We start from the raw sequence: 21,442 nt of genomic DNA on the forward strand, positions 1-21,442 counted from the left end.
CTCAGGATTGAGAGTCAGGTGCTTAGGATGAAACTAGCTGCAGAATGATGTACTTTTAACATCATGTCAAAGCGTTAAATGTTGGGTGACAAGCACCTTACAAATGCAATTTATGATTTACAAGAATGATGACTCCCATCACAACTTGCTTATAGTAAGCCACAGAGTGGCATGATTTGGGAGATTAAAAGCAAAACAAAACAAAAAACCCAAAAGCCAACCTCGTAGAAATGTGGAAAGAGAATGGTTGGAGAAGATGTACAACTTGAACTAAGGTGCCATCTTTTCAAATATTTCTGTAAAAAAATATCCAATGATGTTAAATTATTCTCATGAAAAACATTTCATATCTCTAACCTTCTACCGGTATTTCCACATCTGTTCCTTCAGTGCAATCGGAACCCTGGTGGCTTCCTTTAGACAAATATAAAGTAAAAAACATACCATAATAAAAATACAAAAGGAACTTTTAACACAGACTATTCAAAGCAAGGATTTTCATAAGCGAAAAATCCAGACCTATAATGTTCACATTAATAACACAGAATGCTCAGTTTCTGAATCTTAAATTCATGACAACAGGAGCACTCTGACATTATAAGAAATTCACGTGTTGAAATGCAGATTAGTATTTTCCAGTGTTTGCAAATGGGCAAACAAGTATTTTTAATACAGACTGTAAGAAGCTGAAAAAAAATGTACAATTTTGGAGTAAATTTATTTGAGATATTGTTTATATAGAGTAAGGAACTCCTTCCACTAAACACAGACTTTCCATATACTTTGTTCTGTATATACCCATTCACCTGACACACAGCTGAAAGAAATAAATTATCAAGTTGACTCATAATACATAAGCAGAAGTTTATTAAACTTTATAACCAATTATGAAACAGACTGAATTTCATGAGAAACATATCAACTTGCACAAATTACTAGTGCTTTAGTGATCAACCTGATGTTCCTTTTCGAATTTAGAAAAGAAAGAAATGAGAGTCCCTTCTGTATGTCTCTCTACTTGGACACCTGAAAATTAAGGCAACTGAAATTTTAGTTTCTGTTGAAGTTTAAGTTCCAGTACCCTAACTCTTACTTCAAATAGAGAAAGCTGAGCCTTGAAAAGTAAAACTCACACATTCGATTTCCAAAACAGATATGAGAAAAATACAACTAAAAGATCTACCTGTGTAACTTTTTGCAAGGGCAATTTTTTCATCCATCTCTGATGTTTCGGAAGGGCCTGCTTGGGAACAAAGAGAACGGCTTTTAAATTGTGTCTCACAACAAACACATTTTCCTGGTCCATAGAGGAATTTGCCAAATAACTCTTAACTTCATATATCATATGCTCATTTCATACTGTCAATAATGTTGAACTTAAGGAAAGACCATGTGAAATATTATATATTAAATATTAATATAAATCCTTACTCATCCAGTTCAACAGAATAAAAATGTTGAGGGGCTAATGGCAGAGGTGTGCATTTCCTGGACTACTGAACAGTCAGAGACTCATGCAGAACAGCAAGTTTTCAATTTTTTTGGTGTTAATAAACTAATTTTAAAACGTGAAATGTTGATGGTTCTGCCTTTTTTCTATGAATTTTTAATCAGCTAAATCTTTTTCGTGTTTGTTAAAATTTGTATTCCTAGGGAGTCCTTTTTGACTTTAAAATTTCTACCTACATTAAATAGACAAATTCAGAGAGATTAAAATCATTTACGACACTTCCAGGTTGTTTGCTTTTCATCACAACAGCTCTTTTGATGGCTATATACGGACTGCTTTAAAAAGGCTGTTGCAGAAGGCAGCACACAAATGACACTTAAAAGATTAAATTAACACCCCTAAAATCCTACTGTTTAATGCTTTGGCACTCCTGCAGTTACACTGAAAAGAGTGAACTGCTTACAGCACAAAAGGCTTCACACTGAGCAAGAGATCATTCTATACCACAAAAATAGCAAAGGTATATAAAACTAGCCTATGTGTGGCATACGGGAATGTATAGGACTAACTGGAACTGAAGGATTTGGACTAATTGTTCTGCGTAAATCGAATCATTGCTGTGTTCATTTGCAAAAGCAATCTGCAGAAGATCATATACCTCCCCAGAAATTATGGTCATTTAGAGGTAGGTTTAAGAGTGTATCAGCAATGAATATTAATAGCTTCACAATAGAAAAAGCTACTGTTAACTAACAAGGCAAGTGAAATATTTTAAACTCATTATTTCATACACACACTAAGTAAGAAAACATAGAAAAGACTGTTGTCACAATGAGACTTAATGTGTATTTCAGTCAATTGAAAGTACATCTACAGTATTAAATACTATGAGTTATTCAAGAATATTAGTATTTAGGGATTAAATGCTTAAAAGAAAAACATGATTATTAGGTGGTTACAATAATGTTTGGTTGAGAGAGTTCTGCCTAATTTGATTGCTCAGATTTTCAAAGGGATTTTAAATTAACAGGATTTCAAGCGAGGAACCTATACAAGATTCTTTGTTTTATATGCATTTCTTTCAGGAAGTGCTGCTTTAACCCGCTCCTGCCACTTTTTCTTTGCTGGGGGTGAGGTTTTTTTCTATTTGTTTAACTTAGAGGGGCTCCCCGATTTGGTTCCACACATGGCTCCAAGAAGGAGCGGTACTGGCACAGCCAAGACCAAAGTCCAATGACGGGAAAAAGCGGCGGGGAAGAAAAGGAGCAAGGCAGAAGCCAGAGACACTGGTGGTGCTCCAGGCCACACGAAAAGAAATTCTCATCAAAACAGTGCAATTTGCAACTGTTATGGGTGAGTGGGAATAGAACACGGCCTCCCTGAGTGTGCTGGAAAACGTCTCCATGGACTAAATTTGCTTTTATTTAAATAAGCATATTCTGTGTATGCAGCCAGATGGGAGAGTCATTTCGTAAGAACTCTTCTGAACATGCAATTTTTATAATTCATAACACGCTGACACACAGAAGCATGCATCCCATTATAAGCAAATATCCTATTATAAGCACATATTTTCGTTTTTATTCCTTAATTCAGAAATCCTGACAGGATTGTTTTACCTACATATTCTGCAATAGTCTCTATATTGCATTATCTTCATGCTAAATATATGCTGTGATACAGATAAAAAAGGAAAAATAGGAGTCTTTGACATGCTAAAACTTGAAAAAAGATTCCTCTAGTTAAAGAGATACACTTACTAGGCTTACAGCCCTTGGGATTGAGCACAGAGAATTCAATCCCCTCATCTTTAATGTCAATAAAACCTACAGTACATGTAGTAAATCCAACAGATATTTTTTTAAGTGACACACAGAGGTTATTTTATGAAACTTGAAGCTTCCCCCCCCATTATGAAGCTTTGACAGAGGAAAAAACAGTATGAAAAAATTGTTTCAGAAATTAAAAAGTGTAAAACAATATATTCTGCTAGCTTACTTTACTAAAGACTAGAAAATGAAATTTAAAAGAATACTGAAAGTTCTACCACCAGGAGATATTAAAAAAAAAAAAAAGCAGATATGTTTCCACTTCACTGCATGCATGCACATTACAGGCAGATACATACACATCACATTACTAAGAAAAGCAAAAACCAAGCATGGCGGTAAAACCATTTACTTACCCTGAGTTCAAATCCCTCAGCCTCAGTTTCAAATGGATTATATACTAACACTACACAGCCAACCCTGTGCCACTTGGCAGAAGCAACGGATTTATCATCTCATGGATTAGCATCATCAGCGATGCTCATTTTTTTGGTCTTTCTTTTGCTACACAGATGGCAGCAATGTGAACAACATGTAATTACTAGGGTGTCCTGGTTTCGGCTGGGATAGAGTTAATTTTCTTCCTAGTAGCTGCTATAGTGCTGTGTTTTGGAGTTAGCATGAGAATAATGTGATAACACACCGATGGTTTAGTTGTTGCTAGGCAGTGCTTACACTAAACCAAGGACTTTTCAGCTCCCCATGCTCTGCCAGGTGCACAAGGAGCTGGGAGGGGGCACAGCCAGGACAGCTGACCCACACTGCCCAAAGGGCTGTTCCATACCATATGGCGTCATGCACAGTATAGAAAGTGGGGGGAGCTGGCCGGGGGCAGCGATCGCTGCTTGGGGATGGGCTGAGCATCGGTCAGCGGGTGGTGAGCAATTGCACTGTGCCATCACTTGCTCTGTATATTCTATTATTATTATTATTATTATTAAATTATTAACCTGTTCTTATCTCAACCCACGAGTTTTCTCAATTTTACTGTTCCGATTCTCTCCTCCATCCCACTGGGGCAGGGAGTGAGCGAGCGGCTGGGTGGTGCTCACTCACCCGCTGGGGTTAAACCACAACACAGGGTAATATCAGAATGCCTTTAGGAAGCACAACATCACGCTTTCTTGTTTTCTCAATATATTCTCTGGAATTTCTTGGCTTAAGATAGTATCTACACGCTGAGTCTTACATTATGGAGGTTAGAGTACTACCAGACTAGCTTTACAGTTTTAGCCCCATTAAAATGGGCATTACTTCTAGTATTGTGGGAGATGTTCAAAGGAGAAATATTTTGTTGTTAGAGACACACTAAAAGATGTTCATGACTTTCAACGTTCCAGAGTGAGAATAAAAGCACAGTTTACTTTCCCATTTTGGACTTCTTTTCCAGCAGAAGATATTTTCAATCTCATTTGGTTTTGGATAAATGCCCTATATTTTAACTGCCGCACTCTAACATTTCCAGAAATTCCAAAACTGATAGCACTGTTCAACCACATGGTGCTTTACAAAGAAAAGATGTTAGGCAGTTGTTTACTCACTCTGAGTGGTTTATAAGCTAAACCAGTCAGTTCATTAGACAGAGCTTTATAAGCTGAGCCAGCCAATTCACAGGACACATTATTTACAGCCTTTTCCTCCTGCTTCCAGTTCTTTGTTTTAACTTTGAGGCGTCAGTGGTAACAGAATACTTGCATCCACAAAATTCACAGGATAGCAAGCCTCCTTCAGGAAATGTTTGGTCCTTAGTCAGCAAGTTACTCAGTTCTGTGTGGGCTATGTCTCCAAAAAGCCTTGTTTTACTCTGTGCTGATGAGGAGGATTGAAGATGGTACATATCCCCGAGGAATTTTCTTAACGTATTCCTGCTTCTTTGTAAATTGGGAAAAAAAAGTAGAGCTCTTAATTCTTTTCTCTTAATTGATTCAGAGCTTCTCTCATTCTGGCACTGATGGTATTCTGACCTCATTTTTTCCACGAAAAGTCTTGAAGATAGCCTAGGTCTTGTAGACAGCCTTCTAGTAAGAAGCCAACATGCATGTCTGTTACTTCACAATACCTTTATGCATCAGCTGAACAGTCCCCTGAGTGCAAGGACGCTGGTATAGAAGCTAGGAGGCTTTACGGGTACAGAGATGTATTTGCATGGACACAGTACAGAACACACACCCTCCTACTTGGGTTTAGGATCAGGCCTTGCACATACCCAGCTGGTCTGGAGCTCAGGCAGAAATGAATGTCAGTTCCTCTGCAACAGCCATGGAAACAGATCTATCCCTACAGCACAGTAATATGCTTAATCTAAGAGTATAAACCACATTTCAAGGACTAAACCAAGAAACAGGATTTTAACTAACATTTCTTTTAATAAGAGCCATAATAACTGGTACTTATAGATAAGATATATGCAGGAATATTAACTATGATAGCTGGAATGCTCCAGTATGTGTTATTTCGTCCTGCAGATCTCTGCTCAGTCCTTTTCCTCATTTAGTCAACAGTCAAAATCTGGACCTTTCTTCCAGAACAGGTTGTTTTTGGTATCACCCAAAGCATTTAACACTGCAGTGACCTTCACATTTGTCCAGGATACTGAAAAAAACACCCACTGCCATACTGTTAGTGCCCGCTGTCGGAAAATTGCCCCAATACTCTGTCAACACACACACATGAAGTTTTTGATGGCTAAAGTCCTTATTTCTCAGTCTTCTTACTGTGTACTGCTAAAACATTTCTAAATTTAGTAATTCAGTATTAACTCATGGCAACATCCAAATGCTGCAACATACTACGAGACAGTAAGAAATTAAAAGAACGTCCACCTACAGGTAAAATTTCCTCCCCGTTTGATTAATGGGGGAATTTCATGTGCCACCGAAGCACACAGCACTTTGCTCAGCATTACAGATTTGTGAGAGGAAGCAAACACTCAGAGAAAAACAATAACCGTGAAATTTCATCAGTAAATCGTTTTCTCCAGGAAGCCCCAAGCAGATTGCTGTTCTCTAACAGTTAAGTAGTTTGTTCTCATAAATCGATAAGCCCGGCTTTTGCTGTAGGGTATTTTTAGTAAGAACTATGACCCTAGCCATTTTCTTTATTTTGCAGCACATCTCTACAAAGGCAACACTTGGGCAGACCTGCGTCATCCCTCAGGAGCACACCTCAGGATAACTGTACTTTTCTAAGGTTCACTTCTCCGCACAGCACCATCATGCTACACACAAACCCTACATGCCTCTTGAATTTATAGCTCTCTGCACTTTGTACAATCTTTGGCTTGAATCTGAGTGTCAGCAACTTGAAGAAACGAAGGGGAAGCTGCTTTATTCCGGGGAAGGCGGCACGACATGACATGGTAACATCTCTTTTAGCTCACAGCACCCCATCCTTCTTCAGTTCTGCCTCATTTTAAATGCAGGCTTGGAGGACTACACTGGGAGGGGGGGAAAGGAGGAATTATTAATCGAGCACCATTTTATCTGAAAAAGATACATCTTCACCAATCAGAAAATTTAAATTTAGAGTTCTGTAAAAGACAAGAGAAATTCCCCCTCCAAATCCACATTGGTTAGACTTTACTAGGGAAGCATATTGTATAAATGGGATTTTTTAGCTCAGACAAACACGCTGCAGCACAGTGGGTTACTATTTTGTAAGGAAGTGATTTCAGTACAGACTCTCTTCAAACGACATTGGATTACACTTCAGGCTGTTGGCCAAATTCTGACATTGATTTTATGCATGAAATGGAAAGCCACAAGGGGCTGAAAAGCAAAAAAGATGACAGGACTTGGCTTTGCAAGGAACAATGATTAGGTTGTCTCCAAAAAAGTATCTATTTTTACTACATTATATTGTGCCTGTAAACCCCCCATTCCCCAAGGCTGGGCAATGTACAAATATGAAGAAAAGATAATTCTAACACCAGAGAATTCACCTTTCAAATTCTGAACTTGAGTGGTGACATTTTGCTATGGCATATGGTTAAGATCTCTCTGAACAGTGCTTGTATATTTAGACATGCCAGTACGAGAATATTGATTCTACAATCCTGTCGTTAGTTATTAAAGCACATTAAACAATAATCTCAAGAATCTTTGTGTCTAAACAGGCATGAAAATGTTATCTCAATCATATATAGTATTACAAAATGAAAGTGTCATGGTTTAACCCCAGTGGGCAGCTCAACACCACCCAGTCGCTCGCTCACTCCCCCCCCGGTGGGATGGCAGAGAGAATCGGAAGGGCAAAAGTCAGAAAACTCATGGGTTGAGATAAGAACAGGTTAATAATTTAATAATAATAATAATAATAATAATAATAATAATAATAATAAACAACAACAAAGCAAGTGATGGCACAATGCAATTGCTCACAACCCGTCGACCGATGCCCAGCCAGTCCCCGAGCAGCGGCCCCCCAGCCAGCTCCCCCAGTTTCTCTACTGCGCATGACGCCCTATGGTATGGAACAGCCCTTTGGGCAGTGTGGGTCAGCTGTCCCGGCTGTGCTCCCTCCCAGCTTCTTGTGCAGCTCCAGCATTCTCAGTCGGTAGGGCATGAGAAGCTGAAAAGTCCTTGATTTAGTGTAAGCACTACTTAGCAACGACTAAAACACCGGTGTGTTATCAACATTATTCTCATGCTAACTCCAAAACACAGCACTGTACCAGCTACTAGGAAGAAAATTAACTCTATTCCAGCCGAAACCAGGACAGAAAGGATGTGCTGTTTTGCACTTCATTGTTGAACCTGCAGCTATCCTTCAGAGATGCATGGCAGCTTGCCTGTGTTCCTTTGTATTGCTCAATTAACCTAATGAGAAATGCAAACAGCCTGAAATAATAAATTTGGGGTTCTAGTCATTTTATATCACCATTTATAATCAGGACTTCTTAATTACTGTTCATTTCAACCTACAGAAGTAATGATTTCTTTTTTTCACTCCTAGTTGAGGTTAACGTGCAGTATTAACCAGATACGTAGAGATGAGACACAGCAACTGGGAGATACCTTAAAACATACACAGAGCCCAAGTCACGGACCTCACGAGTGTTGTTATGCTTTGCCTATATAAAAGTTTCAATACAATTTTGACACATATTGGTCATTCCATGCAAGAAAAGTGATTGGTACACTATAAAAGTTACTGAAACTTTAAACTAAATAAAAGATCCAAGCCATGCTCTAGGCAGTATTGTTATTATGGTTTATTTCCTGTTTAAAGAGGTCACTGGAATTAGAGTCTGCATACTGGACCCTCAAAAAAAAAAAAAAAAACCCAAGTAGTTCAAAAGACTCCTGGAATTTCTCCTTCAGCCCAAACACACACATATAAGTACACTGAAGTTGTACTTTAGCTCTTTTGGTATTCTTCAGAATAATTTAAAGCATAGCCAGCATGGAAATGTTGTATCCTAACAGAACTAAGTCATTGCATGTTTGATGACCAAGAATAAGTAAAAAGAGAGGCATAGAGAGAGCAATACTTAAGTAATCAACCCTTTTATGAGATAAACACATATGAAAGTTAGTATCATTACCTGGAATATTATATTGATAGTAGTCAGGATCATCCGATTCCTCCTTCACTGCTACTGTTCCCATTTCCAAAGAAATTCCTGTAGAAGCAACAAAGGAATCAAATATGGAAACTAATAATAACCAGATTCTTAAAAAAACCCAAACGAGACACACACCAAGATCCTAGCTGGTCTCTATTCAAAAAAAGGAAAAAAAAAATTTTCAGGTGCTGAAACACTAAACAATTGTTGAGCTAAAACAATGGTAACAAAGTGACCTGCTGTTTTCTTCCATTTCAGTCTGGTCATCATCAGAAGGGATTCAGGATTAAACGCTTCCCTACAAACTAGGCATCCTTGCAAATGCTATCTCGGATCTGAAAAATTAAAAAGAATGGTCTCCTTCCTTTTTGCCCACTACCACAGTCTAAAAAAAAATATTTTGACGCTCATTGTGCTGAAATTACTTCTAGACCTACTCCTGCTCACTCCTCTGTACAGACAAATTCAGATACAGTCTGCATCAAACTGTGCTGCTGATGGAGCAACACCAGAGGTCCTCAACTGCTCTTGGCTTCCTTCAAGTGAACTATCCCCTCCATAAGCCTTCACAGCATTCCCTCAAATGTTTTCAAAACATTCCACAAAAGGAGAATTACTTAAAATGCCTAGAAAGCAGCACTGGAAAGAGTCTGGGACTGACTTGACAAAAAGCTCAAGTTAACTCTTTGTGTACACTAAGCTAAATGCTAACCACGAAGGGTTCCCAAACCACGAGTTTAAAGTGGTGAAGCACAAAGAACTAGAGCAAAAAAAAAGGGACTAAATATAAAAACTTAATTCTTATACAAAATGCTGAGCAGTGTAGCCCAACCCAACAAAAGGGAAAGTCACCAGCTTATCTCCAGGCACACCTGGCATCTCATTGGCTTTAATGGGATTATTCATGCCTTTATCCCAAAGCATACACAGAAGCACTGCTCTGCTGCAGATCACAGTGCCCTGCAGGATCAGGTCCTACCTGCAGGGGAACTTAGAAAGGCTTGGACATTTTTTAACCACCAATAACACATTTTGCTATGTATTTCCATTTTAGCTAGAAAAATGGACATTCTGTCACCTTCAATGTTTTAGTAATATCAACAAATAAACCAAGTTCTTCTCTCCCCCTTAGGGATAAAGTGATCTTGAATTAGAACAAAATAAAAACCAGAGGATTTTCTTCTTCTCCATTTAAAACTAAACTATTTACAAATTATTTTAGTCTACAAAATTTTACAAATCTTCTCCTCCTAGAAATGGAAACATTTGGCTAAACAAATACTTGATAAAAACGCCAACTGAAAAGTGGGTATTTTTAAGGAAAGAAAAGTTTTTCTTCCTCACAAAGGATGTATTTTTGCTGGGTTTTTTTCTTGGAGCTTCCTATCTTTGCTTAAATTCAGCCTTCTGAACAGAAACTGATTGTTCTTTTTTTTTTTGCAAATAAGGGCAAAATTTTGAACGTACCAGAATCCTCGTTTGGTTCCGTTTTCACTTGAACAGAAGGACAACTACAAAAATAAGCAAATCAAGCACATTGACATTATAAAAAACAAATACCACGTTTCTGGAAAGTTCCCCAAGCTTTACAGGTTGTCAAGTAAAATCAGTCTCCCAGTATTTTTTTTCCAACTAGGAACACAAAAGTAAAAAACCCTTATCTGATTTATCTCAAGGGAATTGCTAGGAATCTCCCACCCCTACATTTTCGGGACATACACAATATTCAAAGCATGTTTACCTTTTAATGAGAAGCAAACTCAGAAGCACAGAAACATTTGCCATTTTGCTCCCTGTTTTCACATTAACCAAATTTTTATTTATTCCAGATATCATCTCTTCATCTACTAACAAAAAAATGTATTTTAATTTTTTAATTGAGGAGGGGGAAGGAAGAAACATTACATCTGTTCCCCATCACTTTCATATCATAAAACATGACAAACTTATCCCTGACTGACAGACTGTGAATTAAAACACTCATTGGGCTAACTAAACCAAGGGGAAACTTTGCCATCTGTTTAATTTGTAACAGTTTCCCCACAAATAATGGTCAAAAGAAAGAGAGAATTCAACTTCATGCTTTTTATAATCCCAGGCAAGCAAAAGTTATCCAAAGGTCAGCTGGACAGAAAAAGCACATTAAGAGAAAGACAAACTATATGAAAATACATATCTGATACAAAAAAACTACATTAGTTTAAATTCACCTTCCACCTGGAGGTATAATTGAATGTGAAGGATCTGTCATATGAGCTCCTGAAAGTTAAAAGACAATCTTTCAATTTCCTGTACTCCATTTACCTTAAATACAAATTGAAAATGTAACATTGATTTCATGAAGCAAAAACCTGTTCACATTTTACAAGCATATGCGCATATTTTCTGTATTCACAGATATGAAGGCGAGATCTCTCGTTAAATTGCTTTTATTAATGTATAAAGCAACATCACTATAAAATTGCTTCGAATATGCGTATCACCATGCTTCTCACTGCTGTCTTTCATGATGCTAAGCGAAAATCTTGGGAAACAAAGTTAAACAGATCTTCCACCTAAACTCTGCTCAAAGAAAATGGATTGTTTTATAGAGATTCCAGCTTAGTCCTAAATTACAGCTAGACACAAATAGATTATGTTTACAGAAAGTCATTTACCACACTGAAAACCTGCCTTGCTTTTTCAACAGATATACATTATTACCAGAATCTCTGTAATTTCCCATTCTCTAGTCTTCTTACTAGGCACAGGCAACACGTTTCAGTTTTACTAATCCAGCATCAACTTCTGGCTGTTTCACCTCAGAAAGTGAAACTTTTTCTTTTTTGATTACATTCCTACAGAGATTGCTCCATCCTCTTCATAAAACAAATTCTCACATATATGGATTTTGCAAGTAAAGCAACATGATCCCATGAAAGGAACAGGGGAAGGGTTTTCTTCTAGGCTAGAAGTGAATCTTTGCGGAGTTTTAAAAAACTCGCTTTAGCCCAGATTTTTTCATATATAGAGGCTTTCATAGGAACTGCAACATCTAACCACTTCAGAAGATTAGATCAATTTTTAAAATGAGATATAAATGCCAAAATCAGATGTGTATTGGAACATGGAGCACTGCAAAGTCTTGGCATCTTCTAAAAATGCAATGCACAGTCCTTCATCAGTTCACTTTTCCTTTCCCTAAGATACCATCCAATTCACATTACATTTAAATTCAGTAAAAGGATGAAGAATGCAATAGAACAAATTTTATCTCTAATTAGTTGCTCCTGGCAGAACACATAAAGGAAAAGGTTATAGTTCCATAAGTAAGGCAACTCACAGTCTAGGAATCTCTGCACCAGTTTGCCACTTTATCCACATGACCAAATCTTGTATCTATATTGCTATCTAAACTAAAATTCTGATCTGTTTCTGTTTACTCTGAGTAAGTAGTAACTTACCTAGGTGTTTCTTTGGCTCTAGGAAAGGCCTGTGTGGAAATATGGAATGAAAAACCCATAGCTTTAGTAAAGACATCATTACTTACTTGGTAATGTAACATTAAAGAAAGCGCACTCCTGTTTAAGAGAAACAGGCTGCAATGTATTTAATTACAAATTAAAATTAATTGGACTTAATTTAAGTACAAAACCAAAGTGTACAGACCAGCACAAGAGAGAGCAAATAACCTTTTGATGATAAATGAGATCCCCGACTTGTTTTCCAAAATCCATTTCAGGGTTGAAACATCGTAATTTGCTGGATGTTTAAATGCAAGTCCTTCGGGCAGGCCCTGCACTACCACAGCGGACTGGTCCCTCTGAATCTTCTCATATGGCACAGGTACCACTGTTGACTTTCCTAAAGCTTTACCTAGGAAAAAAAAAAAAGATTGTTTGAGGTCAAGAGCACTCAAGTTAGCAAAAGGACAAGCCCCTCATAAAACTTTTTACTCTGAAGAGGCCTGGAGCAAAAGCAAGGTGCAGATGCAAATCTCTACAGGAAACCAAGTACTGCTCGCATTAACATGCACTGGAACCCACTGAGATACAGAGGCTTTCTTGAAAGAAAACTAAATGGGCCGTGCTGTGCAATAATCTCAAATCACATCCCACAAAACACATCATGAAGAAAACTATCTAATATATGTGTATGTTTTTAAATCGGCTACTAAAAGTTAAACTTATCACCTTAACAGCAGTATAGCTGGAAGGCGAAGATCATGCAGTACTTTCCTCCCAAGTGGAATAAAAATTTAGAAATCCAGAACTTCTATTTAGAAGACTTGAAAGCACCCACCATAGCAAAAGCAGAAAAAGTCCTCCACGGACTTTCTGAGAGCTTCCAGTTCCACAATATCCACTGTCAGTCTGTTTACAGGTGGTATAGTCTTTGTTTTCTGCAGTTCTGCAGCCCTCTCCTCTTCTGTAACACCTGGCAGTTATTTATAAAAATAAGACAAAAATAAAATAATAAGTTATTAAACCTCCCAGTACCTAGTCCCTCCATTTCAGACTACAGACAATCGGGAAGGATTCCTGCCAGAAAATCATAAGAGCTTATTTGCCTTAGAAGCCAATGCACTTATCTAGGTATGTAATGAGTAAATTTAAATTTACACAAAAATTATTATATCCTCTTTGCAACCTGTGTAAATATCACCCTCTGAGGTGTAAGAATGATGAATTAAGAGACACATCCAAGCAGGCCTTTTTTGGCATGAAGAGGTAGAAAACACTATTAATCTCAGGAGAGGATAATAGAGTAGAAATAAAATGCAAAACTGCCAAGAGAAGAAGGACCAGGACAGTCACCAGGGAAAAGGTAAAACGCCTGAGTAGGGGTCCCACAGCTCTCCAGTGCTATGCATGATGTCTTATGCAGCAGTTACATTATATCCTGTTTTGTTTATGCTGTATGTGCTCAGCTGAACTTTTTACAGAAGGGATCTGACTTTTGCCACAACAGCAGCTCTATCTTTCAAAAGACATTTTAAGTACACATCTCTTATTGCCGAATAGGAGGAGTTGCAAACAAGCCATCATCACGCAGAACAGGGAATATTTCAGCCCTATACCTTGTTCTAGTCTCTGAGCAAAAGTCATTGCAAAAGGAGAGGGGGAATAACAAAGCTTTCAATATTAAAAAGCAAATGGAAGTGATCATTTCAGGTGGCAGCCTTCCTTTCTTACCATTCAGTTCTTGCAAAGATTTACTGAGAATGACCCAGCAAAAACAGGGGAAAACAACAGAGATATTCTGCATACAAAAGAAAAAGCAAGGGAGATCTATGTTCCTATGTGCAAGAGAATGATCAGTGCTGAAGTTGTGTCTGGACTTCACCATGAGCAAACACAGCAGTATGTCTGAAACGCTGCTATTTGTATTTCCAGTACTGCTGGCATCATAATTCTAGGCTAATATGAGAAAACAAACATCAGTTTGAACAACTGATTACAAATCAGTTGTGAAATGAGCTGAAGCAGCAATGCTTTTAGTAAAAATGCATTTATCATCTTAAAAACTTGTATCTTCATTTAAAAGAGAACCTCTTCCTTCCTCTACAGATCACACGTCTGCTTTGTGCCCTGGAAACCCACCTCCACATGACATTTAGCTCTCCAACTCTTCAGGCCTGAAACTTTTGCTTTCTCTGCAATATCACAGGGTCTACCAAAATAACCTAACACAGAAATAATGCAAAAATGGAATATTATTATTTAGCCATAACACAGGGGCTTAGTTAATGACAGTTGATAAGGTTTGCCTGGAGACTCGGGGATAAGAGACATCAGTTTCTATTTATAGCTACATGCAATGTCGGTTTTTGGGTGGTTTTTTTCCACATAAGAGACTGATTCACTGAAAACGCCTTTACTGCCAGTAGCTTCTCAAAAGTGTACCCACACTTTCTAAAAATAATAAGCAAAACAAAAATGACAACACTGCTCGCTTCCCATTAAAATGAAAAGCAGACAAAAAGACATAGAAAGTTTCCTTCTTAACTAGAAGAAACCCTTATTGTTATTACTTGATTTTTATCCATTTTCTCAAGCTCACATTATGCATCTACCTCCCTGATCTCTCCCACGTTTGCTGGCCAATTTCAATCAAGTCTGACAAACAAGATCAAGTCTCAAAGACAGTAAGATTTGTAAGAGCCCTGCACAACCGATCAAACCTAGCAGCCATTCATCTCCTCCTGGCAGCACTGACAGACACATCTCCACTTGTTGGAGGCTACACAACTTAACAGGCTCTGTCGAAGCTCCCCCCACAATTACTAGAGCACCCAGCAAGATTCAGGCTACTTCTGGGACAGGGGATGCCTGGGGCATGTGCAACAAGACCTGGAGGGGAAGAGGGATGAGGGGCTGTACTTACAGGGTAAAGGGTTCATGAAGGGTGAGGAATGGTTATATGGTACAAGAATTGCATTCTACACCACTGGGAGGATTAGTCCAGTTACTCTGCAAAAGTTATTCCGGATTCAGCAGTATTACAATGAACCAACTCCTAACAATCCTCATTTTGTACTGAGTCTGTATATGGTCGAGTGTCTCTTACCTTCTTGTACTATCTAGGTGTTTTGGTTATTCAGAACAACCTTTCCTCTTACCTGTCCTGATCAGCAGCAGACTGGGTTTGACAGCCCACCCTACCAAAGGGCAGGAAAAGGAATCTCCCAGCTGCCACCGTCCTTATGAAACTATAAAATGAATAGACTGCTTTAAAAGAAAAAAAGCCCTCTTACAAAAAATTTTGTGATGGAACAAAAAATGGAGTACTTGACGTGATCAAATTTTAATTCAGCAATTTTTTCTTGTTGCGTGGCAGCAATTAGATAGTTACACCCTGACCTTTGGGCAGACTCTCCAGCTTCCTGCCTTAAATAGATGCTGTTACGCTTATGAATTGATGAAGAGAGTTACAGCTCAGCAGCGTTATACAACACCTATTCTGAAGGTCCACTAAAGCATGGTCTGAGTGCAGCAGACTAAAATAGGCCATAAAGGGCATCTGTCTTCAAAGCACCTTACTCAGAAGCAAGGGGAAAGCTGCTGTTCGGAGGAGGCAGGCTGCATTTCTCCTGCGGAGCAGAGCATGCCCTGCTGGGTCACGCTGCAGACAAGTGGCAAAACCTGCACTGACCACATCTCACCAAAGAAAGAAAAATCAAGCTTTAGCAGATAAACAGTTTACTTAACTGAAATTTCCTCAAAAATGTGACCTGAAGATGAGATGCTACACAAACAACAGAGAAAAGGTGGTAGGATTCGGTATCTGAAGCTGATGGAGCTCAACGCTCCTCTAGCAAAAGAGCTGTCAGTCCCACGGTACATAAGGCATCTTACAACACCAGAAGGTTTTTAATCAGGTGGTTTTTAATCCCCCAGGTAGAGAAAGCCAAAAAGTGATCGTAAGAGTATGAATGTCACCCCTGCGCAGACACTCGGAGAGGCAACTCAAGGGCAACAATTATTTTGTGACAACGCTCATGTACATATATTTTATCATCTGTGCTTAAGGAAAATTACTCTCTGAAAAGAACTATGAGCAATGAAAGAGGGAAAGTAAATGTGTGTGTGGCTAAAAGCATTTTGCTTTGTTTTATAATGCATCCATCCAGTTCAGCTGTGAGCTTTTTAAGGCCATCCAGTTTTACAGTTCAGGAAATTGGACAACAACCTCAAATTATAGAAAAATCATTTTATGATTTTCAAAGGATCACTTAAACCACAAGAAAAGCAAATCACCTGAGGCAGAATTTAGGAGCCAGGGAATTTCAAAATGATCAGCTATCTACAGTAATTTTCTGTTTGTTTGCGACTCTGAGGGAACGAGATGGGTGGTCTCCACTGAAATGTGACTGAACTTTCTTAGCAAGTTTTTTAAACTAGCTGTTAGCTTTATACCCTTTAACTGGCTAGGCAGAGACAGAACATGAAAGGTTTCTCACAGTCAAGCCAAGCAACCTAGCTCTAACAAGGCTGTAAGAGAGGCCAGTTACCCAGATCTGAAATAAACCTGGAAAAATAGCATGGAGCTCGGAGCTAGGCAGGGCATGGCTAAAGCTAAAGGTGCTGGAAAGAAAAGGCATCTGGACTGGCACACGACCTGCAAGAGTCTCTGTCCTCACACATCTGTGGAGTGGAGAGGCAGACGATGGAAGCAAAGAAAGCACCCCTGAGGAAGGGAGGCAGAAAGTGATCTTACAAAAGTCTTTAAAAATAACTTGTGTCTAACTATGTAACGGAAGTTTTGAAAATGCATTTTTCTTTTCATTTTGAGAACTTGGGAAAAGGGGTAAACTGACGTGTAAAACAAGGGAAACTGCCAGTAACGTAAAACTTAAGAAAAACAGATTAATTCACCCCTAATACCATGAGAAAGGGCTGCAAAGGAGACCACCAAAAATGCACAGCTAGCCAGGGCTGGCCATCACCCACTTCACGTAAAGCCCTTTTACGAGCCTGGGAAGTTGGGGAAAAAAGAAGGGAAGCAGAACAGCAGTAGAAGAGAAAAGGAAGAGTATAGCAGGCCACAAGTTAAAGCTAAAAGACAGGAGAATTAGTTCCCTGTGCTTCACGAAGACCTAGGCTATTAATACAGAGTTTAGCTAATGAACATATATTAATATGTGAGAAATATGCAGCATGGGACAGCTCAAAAATTACATTATTTGCATTTCAAAAGGTTAGGGAGAAGGGGACTGTAAGCTGAGCCTTTAAGTGAGCTCAAAGGGCAACAGCAATGGCAAAAAAAAAACCCAGAGGCTCTCAGTCAGAAAGACAGGGCTGATTGCTTTGGATTTTACTGTTATTACTTGTAATGGCAACTGTTTGGTGAGTGCTAGGAATGTTATCTTTAAACTAATCCCTAAGTACATGATTTATTAGGAATAAACTGATCAAGTCTTTAAGGGTAGATGCTTTAACTCATAGCTACATTCTGCAAATACAAAATAGAAAGTGATTGAAACTTAAATCTTAAATAAAAAAAAAGCTCTTGGGAATTCCAAGAATGAACACCGTTCAGTTAATTTATCAGGCAGTTACAACTGCAACAGAAAATCTCCCTCAAAAACTATGGGCGGGGCAGAAACAGATGCAAAACATGGACTAGTGCTTCCAATAAACAGCATACAATGTAAATCCTTTAAGAGACTGGGAAAGCAGAAGCCCAGAGGGCTGGAGGCAGCCACAATGTATGTAGCTAAGTGTCCTAGCTTTCCAGCAGGAACACCTGAAGAGTCATGCTTTTTATTAAACAAAGATACCCCATATGCTTTAGCAATCAGGCACTCCAGACATCTTTGCAGCGTCCTAGGGAGATGGGGACCCCCAGAACTAAATCACAGTGCTAAGGTTTTACAGTCATACAGAGGCCTGGGCACAAATGCAGAAGACCATCTTACATAGAGAGCTGCAGAAGAACAGGAAAGGAGATACACAAAAGGAAGGCAGCAGTTACCATGCCCACAACTCTCCCAAGCAAAGAGGATTATGAAACTGTTCCCTAATGAACCCTAGGCAGAGCCAGCCAGGTTAGCATTAACAGATCACTAAACAGGCATGATGCAACCTGGCTCACGTAATGTGAGCGTTCCCTTGTCCATTTTACGTGATCCCTTCCACTAGCAGAGATGCAAGATCTTAACTCCCAAGTGACAGACATGGTAGGAGTAAATACATTATGTTTGCCAGCACAATTAGTCTGGGAAATGGTGATGGGCTACAGTCAGTGCGGCCAGGAGCAGCCGTCCATCTCTTCTGGTCTTACAATTTGCTGAAGTGCAAATTATTCCAAGCCACCTGCTGCAAAAAAGGAAGTGAAAACTCAGGAACACAACCAAGAGCCACAGCTGAGTAAGTTCCCATTAAAAGTGACTGGGAAGAGCCTGTTCCAGAAAACACTCAAACAGAATAAGCATTTAGCAGAGGTTGTTTTAAAGTGGCCACTCCCAAATAGCTGGAAAGAAATCTGGCATGAAAAAAGAGGTTGAGAGTTACAGAGGTGTAAAACAGCTCTAGCTTGGCAACAGGAAAGCATCCTGACAGTCACAGCTTTAAAAAGCAACTATTCCAACATCCTTTTTTCCTGCTAGGCATTCTGTAAAGTGTACCCATTTTGAAGCGCACTGGAAGACCAAAGCTAAAGCAAGAATCACAGATACAGCCCCCCATTTGCATTTAAAATAGGTAACAGATTAGTGATGGCATGCAGGCAACTCCACAAGTGTTTTGTCAGGATTAATCCTCTGTCTGGCTCTTATTGTTTTTCTTTCATTTACTATTTATGTCTACAATTTAATGACTCCTTTATCTTCCAAAATATTCTGTAGCTTCAGGAGCAGCAAAAGCCACAGAAGTCTCAGCTGGCCACAGAATAGTTTAGGGCCAAAGAAAATGACTGTGGGAAACCAGCTTTCACGCTAGCACATCATCATCAAAAAGAACTGGTATTTTTCAACTAGCTGCATCAGTGTCAACGGATTAGCCTCTGAGCAACATAAAACGATGTCAGCTAGTTACAGAACGGTATTTTCACTATAATACCATAGCACATAATCAGAGACAAAGATGATGATGAAGATTGTCCTTCAGATATTATAACGAGGACAAACAAATACAATCGATAGCAGTTAGACCCACTAATAACCTCTGTTATTAGGGCAATACTGAAAAGGTATTAGGCTGCTTCCGTATAGGTCAGGGGATTCAGTCTGTACTCGGTTTCAAGTCTGAGACATTCCGCTTTAGAGGTGAAAAGCTAAACACCCCATTTAGATACTGCTTCTGAATTACCACAGGCATGACAAGTAAGATATACAGCATATAATCAGAGGTAATCACAATAGTAAGGAAGAAGCAAATCAACTGTATTAATACTTTATTTACATCGTTACTGGAGCATCCAAATAAAGTACTATAAAAGGATTACATCCAGTACACACACTAACTAGCAAGCTGCAGTGTCAGGGGCTATCTCAGCAGATTTCATCAAAGACATTTTTAAGCACCAGTCTAAAATTAACCCAGAGCTACTGAATTAATAAAATATTCACACTACTGTAGCTTGACTCCCAGCCATCGTCTTCTAAACACAAGATTGTGCATGATGCTCTCAGGCCTGCAATACCACAGCCTGTTCAGCATTGCTTATAGTGAAAGTACATAGACGATACACAGATGGGATCAAACATGTAAATAGCTTTATCCATTAGAAAAATGAAAGAAAGCAGCAAGACATGCCAATCAGAGCTTCAGCATGTTAAAATTTATATTTATACCAATATGCTATACACTTCACTGAGCTTTGGTTAAAAAATACTGAAGTAATGTATTTCTACACCATGCTTTTTGGATATAGTCACCTACAAAGAGAACACAGTTCAAGACAAAAATACTGATTTAGGAGCTATTTAGATGCCTCCAGGTAGACGTCATGGAGACTTCAGCAGCTCTGCTCTAGATTTTTAGGTACCTAAGTTGCTTTGTAGATCTGGCCCTGTTGCTAGCATTGCTTTTATAATTGCCAATATTGGAACTAATTGCACCTGCGGTAATGCAATGGAGAATATGAACATTTTTTAAACCTCAATCGCAAGAGAAGTATTGACTATTTTATTTCACAAAATGCTTCTAGTTTGAAAAATACTTATTAGTCAGGCAATTTGGAGTGCATCTACCTCTTGCCAGTAAGAAACAACATAAGACGGATAATGACAGGCAGACAAACAACAAAGGAAGCTGCTGCCTTCAAACAGCTGGACTTTAGGGCTGTAGTGTCCATATGCACTTTTCCATGGGGGATGACTTCAGCCAGTGCCACAAATTCCTCTGTAGGAAAGTCATCATGCAGACAGCAACCACAGAGCTCATAGTCACTGCTGGTGAGATCTCTTCAAGTGAGCAAAGCCATCACTTCTGATGAAAGCGTATCCAGAGTGTTCAGATGGCTTTCTGGCTGTCCAGGATCTCAGCACGGTGTATGTGATACCACTGAACAGCCCCAAGCCCAGGTGGAGTGCACTATGTTCACTGACAGCACTTCTGCTGTGCTGGGGTATCATGGCTAGGGACACAAGACAGACACTTGGGACATCTGAGTAGCTTTTTCCTGTGCAGTCATAGTTTAAGCATTAACATTTAATGTAAGAACAAACTATTTTTGTCACTCAGAGAACAGCAAGAGTAAGACTTCATGAGGAGAATCCCTAGAAACAGATCAGGAAAGCAAACAACGAGGGGAAAGCTGAGATAAGAGTCATGACACTTTCCATCTCTGGTGTCCAGCACAGACAGCACCCAGCCTAGCAAAATTCTGCCACTGAAGGGAACACAGAAAGCAAAGACAGAAGAAGCGAGTTGTACCTCTTCAGCATAGCCAGGAAGACGCTGCCTGGAAAACAAGGTCTAGGCAGTAACAGATTTGCTTTAATCCCACGCAGGCATCCTCCAGCCTATGGGGATGAACAGCTAGGGATGAAGCAGACTGATGCTCTTCAGTGTAGGTGTGATGTACACACTGACTACTCAGAATCCCATTTGCACATCCTTAAAGACCAAAGGATTGATCTACAGTCTTTTTGTGCATTTGAAACCTTCTTAG

At 39.1% G+C, this 21,442-nt stretch overlaps 1 protein-coding gene across 15 annotated transcripts in view; it reads right to left on the reverse strand.

Moving 5' to 3' along the window:
- GTF2I (general transcription factor IIi) overlaps positions 1-21,442 on the reverse strand; it is an 80,845-nt gene that overhangs the window by 40,457 nt on the left and 18,946 nt on the right. For 12 of the 15 annotated variants that reach the window (XM_072882587.1, XM_072882589.1, XM_072882590.1 and 9 more), the window contains 8 exons: positions 13,127-13,261; positions 12,517-12,700; positions 12,289-12,317; positions 11,056-11,104; positions 10,313-10,356; positions 8,825-8,902; positions 1,184-1,243; positions 358-414 (listed from right to left, as the gene is read on the reverse strand). In XM_072882587.1, coding sequence (XP_072738688.1) covers positions 358-414; positions 1,184-1,243; positions 8,825-8,902; positions 10,313-10,356; positions 11,056-11,104; positions 12,289-12,317; positions 12,517-12,700; positions 13,127-13,261 — 636 coding nt within the window. The remainder of the gene's footprint in view (positions 1-357; positions 415-1,183; positions 1,244-8,824; positions 8,903-10,312; positions 10,357-11,055; positions 11,105-12,288; positions 12,318-12,516; positions 12,701-13,126; positions 13,262-21,442) is intronic. The other 3 variants (XM_072882580.1, XM_072882582.1, XM_072882581.1) reach the window with 3 other exon arrangements.

This window comes from Ciconia boyciana, chromosome 17, assembly GCF_034638445.1.
Source record: "Ciconia boyciana chromosome 17, ASM3463844v1, whole genome shotgun sequence".
Taxonomy (NCBI): Eukaryota; Metazoa; Chordata; class Aves; order Ciconiiformes; family Ciconiidae; genus Ciconia; species Ciconia boyciana.